General features: G+C 47.4%; 2 protein-coding genes across 2 annotated transcripts in view; both read right to left on the bottom strand.

The window, feature by feature from the left end:
* Positions 1-2,054: 2,054 nt before the first annotated feature.
* Positions 2,055-5,008, bottom strand: LOC138961207 (uncharacterized). Its single transcript, XM_070332808.1, has 2 exons — positions 3,856-5,008; positions 2,055-3,496 (listed from the first exon to the last, which is right to left on the bottom strand). Exons 1-2 carry the CDS (start codon positions 5,006-5,008, stop codon positions 2,055-2,057), a joined length of 2,595 nt encoding a protein of 864 aa, XP_070188909.1.
* Positions 5,009-8,746: 3,738 nt separating this feature from the next.
* LOC138962464 (centrosomal protein of 290 kDa-like) overlaps positions 8,747-13,596 on the bottom strand; it is a 58,843-nt gene continuing 53,993 nt past the window's right edge. Inside the window, exons 51-55 of the mRNA XM_070334289.1 lie at positions 12,784-12,876; positions 12,254-12,330; positions 11,726-11,816; positions 10,126-10,251; positions 8,747-9,559 (exon numbers count right to left, since the gene is read on the bottom strand). Of these exons, the coding sequence (XP_070190390.1) occupies positions 9,395-9,559; positions 10,126-10,251; positions 11,726-11,816; positions 12,254-12,330; positions 12,784-12,876 (552 nt within the window). The 3' untranslated portion in view covers positions 8,747-9,394. The remainder of the gene's footprint in view (positions 9,560-10,125; positions 10,252-11,725; positions 11,817-12,253; positions 12,331-12,783; positions 12,877-13,596) is intronic.

Raw genomic sequence — 13,596 nt, 5'->3', positions numbered from 1 at the left:
AAAAATGTGTTCTTTAAATGTTGAGAGGACAGGCTACCCCCAGCCCCCTTTGTGTACATGTCTAACACAATAAATTAAAAAAATAAAAAGTTTCATTACGCGTTTATTTTAGTGAGTGTGTGTTTGTGTGTGTGTGTTTGTGTTTGTGTGTGTGCATGTTTATGTGTGCGTATTTGTGTGTGTGTGTGTGTGTGTGTGTGTGACAGGCATATTCTGGGGGAAAAAAAGTTCTTCGGATCATTCACCCAAACAATGAACAATCATAAAGGCACAAAACAATCTTTTAGCTTTTAAGAGCTGAAGGTGTAAGAATAGGACAAACTGAGATCACATACATGTATATGATATTTATTCTCACTCATCTCTCAAAAAAGGAATTGAAGAAGCATATCTGCCTAAAAAAAAGGTCAAATTATGCACTACGTGTATTTTGGTTTTGCTCAGTTTGCTTGTCTGTGTGCCAGTATGTGTATCTCCCTGTATGCTTGCCTATATGTTTATTATACATATCATATAGTAGCTATCAGGGTTGTTCACCTCTGACCAAGTGCATTGTTCAACTGACTTGGACCAGTTTGAGCCATGTTTTATTCTCGTGCCAATGGTTGCAAGGTTTCTTGTGTCTTCCTGACAGGTTCTTTAAAAAAGTTAGTAGAATTACAATGTGTTGCATTGCGGGTGGGGACACGTTCCCGTCTACTTTTATCAATCCTCTCGCATATGAGCACAGAAGGCTGACCAGGGCTAAGAGGTGCGTCCACTGGTGCAAGGGAATGGTCGCTGTCTTGAGAACTGTTTCGCGCGCACACACACACACACACACACACACACATCACATTCTGCACTGAGCAAATGGCATTAAGATAAGTTAATTTTCAGTTTTATTTGTTTTACCAGATTTATAAAAAAATTATACAAAGAAAAAACATAACATTCAAGACAGCACTTCCATTCTTCTTCTTCTTCGTTCATGGGCTTAGACTCCCACGTTCACTCATGTTTTTAGCATGAGTGGATTTTTACGTGTATGACCGTTTTTTTACCCCGCCATTCAGGCAGCCATACGCCGATTTCGGGGGAGGCATGCTGGGTATTTTTGTGTTTCTATAACCCACCGAACTCTGACATGGATTACAGGATCTTTTCCGTGCGCACTTGGTCTCGTGCTTGCGTGTACACACGAAGGGGGTTAAGTCACAAGCAGGTCTGCACATAAGTTGACCTGGGAGATCGGAAAAATCTCCACTCTTAACCCACCAGGCGGCAGCGACCGGGATTCGAACTCATGACCTTCCGATTAGGAGGCCGACGTCTTACCACCACGCCACTGCGCCCGTCACAGCACTTCCATGATTTCAGTTCTTATCTGTACAGAAGCATGCCCTTTGACACAAAGTAGGTTGACTATATGACATAAACTAGAATGCAACTTTATGGCGTGTATGTTAAAGTGACATTTCCATCTAATAAGGCAATATGTTTTGTTGAACAACAAATACAATGTTTGCTTCAAAGTCTCTCACGCAAACATGAGGTGGAGGAAAAAGGGAAATGGCTCATAAATAAAGTAGAAATGTCAATAACACTGACATTCAATAACAAGTTCACTTTCACTGGCAGTGCAGTCATAAATCGAAAATTTTATTGTAAATTTTCATTTAATAAATATACCTACCCGAATCACATGTAGCAGTTGACTCAGTCTAAAGTGCTAGGTCTGAAAAGGCTACCCGTCTAAGGGGAGCAACCCCAACTAAAAAAGTGTAAACGTAGCTATGGTAATGACGACGCACCCAGGGAGTTACCTCCCCTCCTGCGTACTACGTCACTACTGCTACTGACCACGTGACCCCTATCATTCGACTCGAAGAATAAAATCTCCAAATCATAAGCGGGGTAGGTGGGAGGGACTACGATATGTGATTCGGGTAGGTATATTTATTAAATGAAAATTTACAATAAAATTTTCGATTAAATTACATATTCCTACTCCGAATCACATGTAGCAGATTGAAACAACAAGGCGGTGGGAAAGAAAAAGTTCAAACTCACTCTCAAATCCTTGTCAAGAGCTGACCTCCTGCCACCATGGCAGGCAAAGCTCTAGATCCATCCTGGCGAAGAGCCGAGATGTCACGCAGGTAAAAATTCATGAAGACATCCTCGGAACGCCAGTATGCGGTGTGGAGCACCTCCTCCAGTCTTCTTGATCGTAACACGGCCAAGGAGGAGGCCCAAGCTCGCGTCTCGTGAGCCCGAGCTGATTCCAGCGGAAGGACAGGCTGTGTCCCCCCTTCATTGCGGCGGCTCCACTCGTAAGCATGCTTAATGAGCGCCGACACCCACCGGGCCAGAGTCGTCTTAGTAATATCCTTATGTCTCTCCGTATTGAGAGAAATAAACAAAAGCTTTTGAGCTGCGGATCTAAGAGACTGAGCACGGGCAAGGTAGATGCGAAGGGCTCTAACAGGGCAATTTACTAAGTCTGGATCATTCGGAGCCAGAATAGTGGACAAAGGCCTGACATGAACCAAAGGAGAAGCTCGCTCGGGAGCCTGGTTTTTCGCAAGAAACTCAGGTCGAAACTGCAAAGTAACGGACCCATCTGATTCAAAGGAAATGTCGTCCGAATTACCGGAAAGAGCGTGGATCTCACTGCCCCTTCGTGCCGATGCTAGCAGCAAGAGGAAAAGGGACTTGCGTGTAAGATTCGCAAAACTGGCATCTCTGAGAGGTTCAAAATCCGCTGAACGCAGAAACTCCATGACCAATAAGAGATCCCACTTAGGAACGGGCGTACGAGACTTGACGTCGGCAAGGGAAGCGCCCTTGATGACTCCAGCGATCACGCCACTAACATCTATAGAGCGACCTATCTGGCGTAGGGTCGCCGAGATGGCCGATCTTCTTACTTTCAACGAGGCAGCAGAAGCTCCCTGAGAGGACATGAAAGCAAGATGGTTCGCCACATGCATCGTGCGGGGCGCCGTAGCATCCAGCCGATGCTCGTGACACCAGGTAACCCAGGCCCTCCAATGTGACTCATAAACGGACGAGGTAGATGCTCTGTGCGAGCGTCCTACCAGGTCCATGGTCAGATCTGATGCCCCTTTGCGCCTCAGAGAAGACCGCACAACCTCCACGCGTGAAGATTCAGCATCTGAGGCTCTGCGTGGAGGCTGCCGGTGTGAGGCTGTACCAGTTCTCCTCGCGTGAGAGCGAGAGGAATGGGAGGGCCCTGGGCGAGTCTCAGCAGGTCCGGGAACCACGGCTGAGACGGCCAAAGAGGAGCGATCAGCAGGAGGGACGGGCCCTCCTGCTCCGCCTTCCTGAGAACTCGTGTGAGTAACTGGAATGGCGGGAACGCGTAAGCCTCCAGGCCTGACCAGGAAATGTCCATCGCGTTCGTCTCCCACGCCTCGGGATCCGGGAATGGTGAGACGAACACTGGTAGTCTCTTCGAGAACCTGGTGGCAAAAAGGTCCACCTGAGGTTTCTGCACAAGAGACCAGAGACGATCCAGCGCTCCGTGAGTGATGGTCCACTCTGTTTGAAGCACTCTGTCGGAGCGGCTGAGCGCGTCCGCCAGAGTGTTCAAGCTTCCGGGAAGGTACCTGGCCGAAAGCCTGATTTGATGCTCTGAACACCAAATCAGGATCTCGCAGGCCCTGACCGAAAGCGACGGAGACCGCGACCCTCCCTGCTTGTTGATGTAAGCTGCCACTGTCGTGTTGTCTGTAAACAGACGAACATGCTTGGCCTGAAGGGAGGGCCGGAACTTGTCCAGAGCTAGAGCCACGGCTTCTAGCTCCAGCAAGTTGATGTGCTGCATCCTCTGATCTGCCGACCACAGACCTGACGCAGTCAGCTGGTCTGTGTGAGCCCCCCACCCCATCAAGGACGCGTCCGTGAACAGGTCCAAATCTGGGGCAGGAAGGGCTATCGGCACGCCCCTGCACACCCACTCCGTGTCCAGCCACGGAAGGGTAGCGGATTGGAACCATCCCTGGAGAGGGATGAGGGCATTCCAATCCACCGTGGGAGAGTCCACGAACGGCTTCAGCGCCAGCTGAAATGGACGTTTGTGGACCCTCCCCAAGGGGACCAGGAGAGACATGGACTCCATCTGCCCTAAGATGGAGGCCAAAGTCCGCAGGGAGGCCCTCGGGAGAGGCAAAGTGGAGCGTATGCATGCCTGGAGCTTGTCCACCCTCTTCTGAGAGGGCTGAACAGTCCAAGCCACCGTGTCGAAAGACATTCCCAAGTAGGTGAACGTCTGACACGGTGTCAGCTCCGACTTTGATCGGTTGATCGAGAAGCCAAACAAGTTGGCCTCCCGAAGAACCGATTGGGTATCCTGCTCGCACCCCGCCTGACTCTGACTCAGGATGAGCCAATCGTCCAGGTAGGCACGTAGCCGGACACCCCGCGACCTCACCAGCGCGCAGACCTGTCTCACGACCATGGTGAAGACCCAAGGGGCGAGAGACAGGCCAAAAGGAAGGGCGCGAAACTGGTAAACCTGACTTGCCCACCGGAAACGAAGCCATTTCCGGTCGGCTGGATGCATAAGAATATGGAAGTATGCATCCGTCAGGTCGATGGAAGTCGCCCAATCTCCCGGGCGGAGAGAGTCCCTGACCGACGCTGGCGTCTCCATCTTGAACCTTATCTCCCTCAAAAAGGTATTGAGGAACGACAGGTCCAAGACAGGACGCCATGCCCCTGAGGCTTTGGGGACGGCGAAAAGCCGTCCGTAAAACCCAGGGGAACTGTGGTCGAGGACTTTCTCCACTGCGCCCTTCTGCACCAGGGAGTCTATTTCCGACCGAAGGACGGAAATGGCTTCCTGCGAGGAGGGAGGCCTGAACGCCGGCGGACGCCTGACCAGAGGTGCCTTGCCATCGTTCCAGAGAAGACGGAAGCCCGATCTCACGACCCCCACGATCCATTGACTCTGTACAGACACGAGCCAGTGGGAAAGTGCCCGGGAAGGGCCCCCCGCCATCACCAGAGTGGAGGGCGGGGTGGGGGGGAGATCGGGAGCACTTCATTGGGGGTGAGGCTTGCTTCCAGAGCCGCCTCTCCCCCTGCCGGAAGACGGTCGTCTTCTCGCGCCCCGAGAAGAGGAACGTCCCCGACCCTTGTCTGCCGGTTTGGGAGGGCCAGCAACCTTAGCCTGCTTCGGCTGAGAAGGCTGAGGCTGCTTGGACTGCTTGAGGCTGTGCAGGGAAAAGTCAGAGAACTGCTGGTCCCTGTTAGCCTGAATTTCCTGTCTTCGGGCATCAAAAACGAGATGCCCAAAGAGGGAACCCTCCAAGACCGGTGAGGCACGCAAAGTGTCCTTGGTCGCCTGATCCGAAAACTGAGAGTGTGACAGGAAGAGATCCCGACGACACATAACAGAGTGCGCATAGTGCACAGCGGAAAGTCTCATCTGTTCTTCATTGACCCTCGCAAGAGCGGCCAACAAAGTGGAGACGTCATCCGCATCCTGATCCTCGCTGAGAGAGAACGGATTCAGTGAATCAGTGAGGGCACGAGAGAGGGCCCGAATGAGCGTCTCAGCAATGGAGGCAAGCTCCAGCTGCTGACGCCCTGCCTCTTCAGAAGCAATCAGCGTGTTCTCAGAAAAGAGCACGCCGTCATCCTTCTTGATAGGCTTGGCCAACAAGGCAAGCATCTCCGGAGGAACTGTCAAAGATGAACGCGGGAGAGCGAAAGCATCCAACAAGTTCCTAGGAGACTTCTGCAAAACCAACCGCTTGTGAGACGACAGAGCGAATGCAGAAGCCTGAGAAGGCGAAGCCATCCACTGCTGAGCCAGCTCCGGAACTGAGCCGTGAGGCACGAGCAGCGGAACCGGAAGTGAAGGAATTCCGCTTCCGGAAGGAGATGGCTTGGCCAAAACTTGAGAAAGCTGAAAGGCTATGGATGGGGACTCCAAAAACCGGAAGTATGAGTCATCCTCCTTCCCAGAGCGAAAATCAGCCATCGCGGACGGTGCCGTCGAAGCGGCAGCCGAAGAGACCGAAGCCCCTTCCGCGAAATATCTCGAAGTGACCTCAGCAGCGGCCTCAAGAGCCACTTTGAGTCTCTCCGGATAACCAACACGTGCAGCTTCGCTGGCGACGGATTGAATATCCGAAACATCCGGCGAAGGACCGAAGTCCACGTTGCTGGTAGAAGGGCGGCGAACACCGTAACCGGAAACCGGAAACCCGTCCACTCCAATGCCATCCGAACTCATGCCCTGAATAGGGAAAGAGTAAGAGGACGGCATGCCCACAGCCGCCGGAACCGGAACCGCAGTCGAAGCAACAACCGAAGACGGAAGCGCTGACTGCCCCGGCCAGGGCTGAGACACCTGCCCAAAGGGCTGGTGATGCCCCCCCGCGACTGCCACCCGAGAGGAAGCGGAAGCGGGAGAAGCAGCAGATCCGGTCTGAGCCGGAAAAGTATCAGGCGCGACCGCGAAAGGCGGAAGCGCAGACACTGTGGACGGCGGCCGGAAGGCCGATTGCCCAGAGGGCCACGTCCGGTCAACCCCGGAAACGACCCCAGCGGGTGCGTACATCGGGGGACCTATGCTTCCGGCGAGTGCCGGAAGCGCAGCAGACGGAACCGGCTGGTCGACTCCGGAAACGACCCCAGCGGGTGCGTACGTCGGAGGACCTACACTTCCGGCGAGTGCCGGAAGCGTCGAAGCCTGAACCAAATGCCGCCATTGCTCATCAACACGATGGTCTTCCGTGAAGCCAAAGTGAGAACGAACAGAGGTTTGCGGGTCGTGAACCCGCCGAAAAGGGCTGCTTCCCAGCAGGGAGCGTCCAGCGGCCTCACGAGGACCTACGGACAAGCCCAACTTACTTGCGTCGCCAACCACAGCGGTAGAAGGCACAGAAGCAACCGCCTCGGTCAAGGACAGCGTCACAGCCGGAAGCGGAAAGGAAGCCATCGACGGGACAACGGAAGTCGAAGGCTGAGAACGCACCATCTCCTCTCTCACCAACGTGCGAAGCTCGGGAACCAGCGAAGAAAGCAACGATGAAACCAGCGACGTCGAATCTGCAAGAGGCAGAGAAGACGAGCGAGAAACAACGGTACGCGTAGGTTGATTAGACTGCCCCCCAACCGGCTGGTCATTTGGGGCAGAAATAGGAACCGTCATAACAGCATTGTTAGCCGCGTCAGAAACAACAACCAAAATAGGCTTAGGGACAGAAGTGGAAGACTTGGGTTTAATTTTCCCCTTCGCATCAGCCTTGCCGCGCTCGCGCTTTTTGTCTCCGTCAGACATGCTGACAACAAAATGGAGACACAAAATTCCAAAATGGCTACCACAAAATACGTGACCAACACGTGGCCGAAAATTTCAAGTAGCAACTGAAAATATACGTTCGATACAAGTAAAGGAACGAGCTCACCAACTACCAGTGCAGCGGGTGAAGAGACGGGTGTGGGTGCCGGTGGGTGTCTAAGCAAACACCAAACAGCGAACTTCCACTAGAGCCAAAAAATTCACGACCTGCTCCCTAGAAAGCTGAAGTGTCGAATGATAGGGGTCACGTGGTCAGTAGCAGTAGTGACGTAGTACGCAGGAGGGGAGGTAACTCCCTGGGTGCGTCGTCATTACCATAGCTACGTTTACACTTTTTTAGTTGGGGTTGCTCCCCTTAGACGGGTAGCCTTTTCAGACCTAGCACTTTAGACTGAGTCAACTGCTACATGTGATTCGGAGTAGGAATATGTAATTTAATCTGGGTATTGTGTGTTGGGGTTGCCTCCGTGCTTATCACTTAAAGTCATCACACTTTTGTGTTTAGGTGCGTGTGCATGCATTGGTGTGTATGTGAACATATGTCTGTTTTCTTTTGGCCAAATAATCTACATTAATGACAATTACCCTTTTTTTTCAATGTATACAAGCACACAACCTTTACCTCAGCTGGAGCAACAGTGATAGAATTCCACAACAATGGTCATGTTCCTGTTTGTGACAAGACACTCAGCCTGCTACTTATTCACTGGGACGCAATAGAGAATAGTAAACAGTAGTCATATGCAGAACTGGTAAAAGTGTGAGTCGCATGCCTGGAGCTAGTTTGGGACGGAATAGAGAACATGTGAAACTGGTGAAGCCAGTAAAAGTGTGAGTCGCACGCCTAGAGCTAGCTTGGGACGGAATAGAGAACATGTGAAACTGGTGAGGCCAGTAAAAGTGTGAGTCGCACGCCTAGAGCTAGCTTGGGACGGAATAGAGAACATGTGAAACTGGTGAGGCCAGTAAAAGTGTGAGTCGCATGCCTGGAGCTAGTTTGGGACGGAATAGAGAACATGTGAAATTGGTGAGGCCAGTAAAAGTGTGAGTCGCATGCCTGGAGCTAGTTTGGGACGGAATAGAGAACATGTGAAATTGGTGAGGCCAGTAAAAGTGTGAGTCGCATGCCTGGAGCTAGCTTGGGACGGAATAGAGAACATGTGAAATTGGTGAGGCCAGTAAAAGTGTGAGTCGCATGCCTGGAGCTAGTTTGGGACGGAATAGAGAACATGTGAAACAGGTGAGGCCAGTAAAAGTGTGAGTCGCATGCCTGGAGCTAGTTTGGGACGGAATAGAGAAACTGGTGAGGCCAGTAAAAGGAAGAGTGGCGTGCCCCTATTTTCCACCACTTCACCCATGAGTGTGGAAATGAGACGAAACCCTCACATTTGTCTCGTTAAGGTTACTACAAATTAACACAATGTAAACATTTATGAAGATGGGGTTTATTACTTTAGTCAATATACATTATCACAGACAATTTCAGTTCAGGAATGTATTTAAACATGTGAGAAATGCACTTATGAAAAGCAATTCAAATGTGGCCTGCATCAGAATGAACTATGTTACAAATTCAAACAAACACACAAAGGGATATTTCACAACAACAGCAAAGAAAAACAGAACTAATGAAAACACAACATGCAAACATTTCTCTCTAAGTGCAATCATTTTCTCCAGAAAAAATTCTTTCAGTACTAAGAATTCTGCAGATTCACATAATGTGGAAGAAATAAATATTCTAAATGCTGTTCCTCAGTCCAAACTAAACGTATGAATGAAAACATCAAGCACTGCTGCAATGGGTCAGCGAACTCCCACACAAATTCCTCGCTTTATAACTCTTTAACGTCTTTGCCCACAATACTGTAGCAGTAATATGGCTACAAACAATCTTGCACTAATATCACTGTCAGAAAGTCAAGCTTTATGGTCACACCACATATCTTTTTCAAAGCTCATCGTTTTGACTGGAGCGTCCATCTGACAAGCAAGAAGAAGACGAAGAAGACAGTGGATCTTGTGGTGGGCAGTAGATGAAGTGAACGTTCCTATGAAATACAAACCACACAATCAGTCCAGCCCTGAGACTCCAGTGGCGACACCAAACTGACGTGCTACGAGTCGTAGTCTCTCCTCCACAAGTTTACACCTCTCAACTGTCTGCTTGTAGTTGTACTTGAGATCCTCAATCTCCTCAAAGAAGTCGGGCCCAAAACTCTGCAGCTCCTTGGTCATCTGCAACAGTTAATACCAGCTGGAGATTACTGTACATGTTCATTGTTGTGAGGAAGCTACAAATCAAAAGCAAAAAGGAAACAAAAGACAAGAAATGACAAAAGAAAAAAAGAAAAAAAGACAGGCATGCAGGCAGGTAGGCAAAACAGGCAGATGGACAGACAGACAGAGACAGACACTAACAAAGGCAACAATTTAAACATTATGTCAAACTTTAGTCAGTGTCAATCAAATTCATATGCCCATGCAAATGTCAAAATGGCTCCTGATCTTGCCTGCAGACGAGAGAATCATGACCAAGGGAAGTACAGTGCTAATGACAAGATCAACGTAACAAAGGGAAGTGAGCACTTGCAACCCGTCATCCTTTTATGAGGATGAAAGTTGTTTGATCAGTCCAATCCCTTCTAATCTGTCAGGTGCCAGTAGAGCGATTGTGCACAACTCCCACTTTGTGTTGCTGCTTGGATTTTAGACCACTTACTTCCTTTTGTTTCTCACATCTTTTGTACAAATATGTCCAAAAAGAATTAAAGTCATCCAAAAGGAAAAGACACATAGCTTACCCTTTCCACTTCCAGCCGAAGTTTGTGGTTGTCTAGGTTGACCGACTTGACCTCCAGCCGGGATTCCACATTCTCTTTGGCCATCTCCTCGTACTTGCGTGCCTTCATCATAATGTCAGACGTCACCTGAAACAGGGAAGAAATTTGAAATGTCTCAAAATTTAAAAAAAAAAAAAAGTGACAGAAAAAAAGAAACAAGAAGGGCAAAGCCCATACGACTCACATGCTTGACCTTGACCTTTACATGACCTTGACCTTCAAGGTCAAGGTCAAATAACTAAACCTAGCAATGACATCATACACTAAGAACTGCTTTACACATTTTTTTTACCAAAATACATGTGACCTTGACCCAAGGTCAAGGTCATCCAAGGTCATGCAACACAAAGCTGTTAATTCAAGACATAGGAAGTACAATGGTGCTTATTGGCTCTTTCTACCATGAAATATGGTCACTTTTAGTGGTTCACTACCTTATTTTGGTCACATTTCATAAGGGTCAAAGTGACCTTGACCTTGATCATATGTGACCAAATGTGTCTCATGATGAAAGCATAACATGTGCCCCATATAATTTTTAAGTTTGAAACAGTTATCTTCCATAGTTCAGGGTCAAGGTCACTTCAAAATATGTATACAATCCAACTTTGAAGAGCTCCTGTGACCTTGACCTTGAAGCAAGGTAAACCAAACTGGTATCAAAAGATGGGGCTTACTTTGCCCTATATATCATATATAGGTGAGGTATTCAATCTCAAAAACTTCAGAGAAAATGGGAAAAATGTGAAAAATAGCTGTTTTTTAGACAACATTTATGGCCCCTGCGACCTTGACCTTGAAGCAAGGTCAAGATGCTATGTATGTTTTTTGGGGCCTTGTCATCATACACCATCTTGCCAAATTTGGTACTGATAGACTGAATAGTGTCCAAGAAATATCCAACGTTAAAGTTTTCCGGACGGCCGGCCGGATGGACGGACGGGGGGGACGGACGGACGAACGACTCGGGTGAGTACATAGACTCACTTTTGCTTCGCATGTGAGTCAAAAAGACACAAAACTAACATTTATGTTACAATTGCCCTCTAAAATAATCGTCATGATAAATGAGAAAAAAACACTTTAAAAGGGTAGGATGAAATGTGTCCATGAAAAATAAAACTACAGATCTTGAGAGAGACAGTGTCATATTCATCTTCATGCAAGTATGACAGGCATATTACAAGGAGTAATACAGTCAAACCTGCACAGGCAACCATGCACCTTTCGGTTAGCCTCGCCTGCCACCAACAGCCACCATAAAGGATCCTGAACATGGCTTTTTTTCTATGAAATTCACCTCTCCGCAGCACCCACCCGTCTACAACGACCACTGGTTGGTCCCCTGAGTGGTCGTTATAAATAGGTTTGACTGTACTTTCTTGCTGGAAAGACACCCTTTATGGAAATCTCCCTTTTAGTATCCTTAGTCATGCTAGTGGTTTGTACTCTGAATGCCACAGAGTTATAGCAAAGGCTGCAAGGCTGTGTGCAGATGATGTAGAGAAAAGTTTGTATGTGCCAGTAAATCAAATTTTCAAAGCAAGAATGAAGCACTCACCTCTTCGCCAGTCCCTCCTCTGCGTTGCTGAGCTAATCTCAGATCGTTTACCAATTCTTTCTTTTCATTTTCAAGACGTTCTATCTGTAACCTGCAGACAGTAACAGCACAGCTTTATGGTCAGATATCAATAATGTGAGGTATAACACACACACACACACACACACACACACACACACACACACACACACACACACACACACACACACACACACACACACACACACACACACACAAACTAAGCCTAATAATCTCCCTGATTGCTAAATCATCTCCCTGTTTTGCTAGTTCATTTTATAAAGTTAAAACCCTAAGTAATGCTGCCCAAAATGATGGAAAGCCTACCAGAACAAAGCTAAGAACTAAGAACTAAGACAGACGCAAAGATAATCCCCCCAAAACAGAGTATATCTCCCTAAATGGTGTTGGGAAAAAAAGTCATACATGTAAAAATCAACTTATGCAAAAAACATGAGTGTACATGGGAATTGCAGCCCATGACCACAGAAGAAGAAGACAACGACTGACCTGGCCTGCTGGTATTCTCGCATGATGTTGCTGTCAGTCACCTGACTGCCTGAGGGGAACCGTTCCAGCACTGCAACCTGCACCACAAACAACATCAGGGGACACGTAGTCACACTCCACCAGACAATGCTCTTCAACAATCAGTCTCAATCACGTCAACAATAATGACCAAGTTTTTCATAGATATACAAAAGAGGGAATGGTAGATGAGCAAGTGTTTTTTGTTGGTTAAGCATCACATTTTATTCATTATTTATTTCCTAAACAATGTTTTAAAGGCATCCTTTTCTGGTGTGGATAATAGAACACAAAGAACCTGTTGCTTTTGATCTGACATTTTCAATGCTCTCGCATGTTATCTGACATTTTCATCCACAAAACTAAACCATAGGCAAAGGAATGTTGTGAATATCCTGTAAGTTTTGGGGCTTGAGAAAACTACTGAGGCATGCAACAAACGGAAAGATTACAGGGGTAAGAGAGAAAGTGACAGAGACAAGCTAAGGGAAACAAAACTGTGAAGTTCATACCTTCTGCTGTAGTTCCTGGTTTTCTTGAAGAAGTCTCTGCTCTCTCTCTGCTGCATCTCTCAGTAAGATTTTCACGTCAGATATCTGTTTGGCCTGATGAAAAAACAAGTCGCGTAAGGCGAAATTACTACATTTAGTCAAGCTGTGGAACTCACAGAATGAAACTGAACGCACTGCATTTTTTCACAATGACCGTAGTCCGCCGCTTGTGCATAACGGAGAGAAGCTGACGAGCCTGTTCAGCGTGGTAGTGGTTTCGCTGTGCTGCATAGCACGCTTTTCTGTACCTCTCTTCGTTTTAACTTTCTGAGCGTGTTTTTAATCCAAACATATCATATCTATATGTTTTTGGAATCAGGAACCAACAAGGAATAAGATGAAATTGTTTTTAAATCGATTTCGGAAATTTAATTTTGATCATAATTTTTATATTTTTAATTTTTAGAGTTTGTTTTTAATCCAAATATAACATATTTATATGTTTTTGGAATCAGGAAATGATGTAAAATAAGATTAACGTAAATTTGGATCGTTTTATATAAAAAAAAAAATTATTACAATTTTCAGATTTTTAATGACCAAAGTCATTAATTAATTTTTAAGCCACCAAGCTGAAATGCAATACAGAAGTCCGGCCTTCGTCGAAGATTGCTTTACACAACTTTCAATCAATTTGATTGAAAAATGAGGGTGTGACAGTGCCGCCTCAACTTTGACAAAAAGCCGGATATGACGTCATCAAAAGTATTTATCGAAAAAAAGAAAAAAAACGTCCGGGAATATCATTCCCAGGAACTCTCATGTCAAATTTCA

The sequence above is a fragment of the Littorina saxatilis genome, linkage group LG3 (assembly GCF_037325665.1).
Source record: "Littorina saxatilis isolate snail1 linkage group LG3, US_GU_Lsax_2.0, whole genome shotgun sequence".
NCBI classification, from domain to species: domain Eukaryota; kingdom Metazoa; phylum Mollusca; class Gastropoda; order Littorinimorpha; family Littorinidae; genus Littorina; species Littorina saxatilis.
This window is presented reverse-complemented; position numbering and strand designations above follow the sequence as displayed.

Coding starts and splice junctions, on each gene's coding strand:
- LOC138961207 (XM_070332808.1), bottom strand. CDS start 5,008: ATGGCGGGGGGCCCTTCCCGGGCACTTTCCCACTGGCTCGTGTCTGTA. Junction 3,497..3,855: donor AGACCAGCTGACTGCGTCAG/GTCTGTGGTCGG, acceptor TCTCTTGTGCAG/AAACCTCAGGTGGACCTTTT.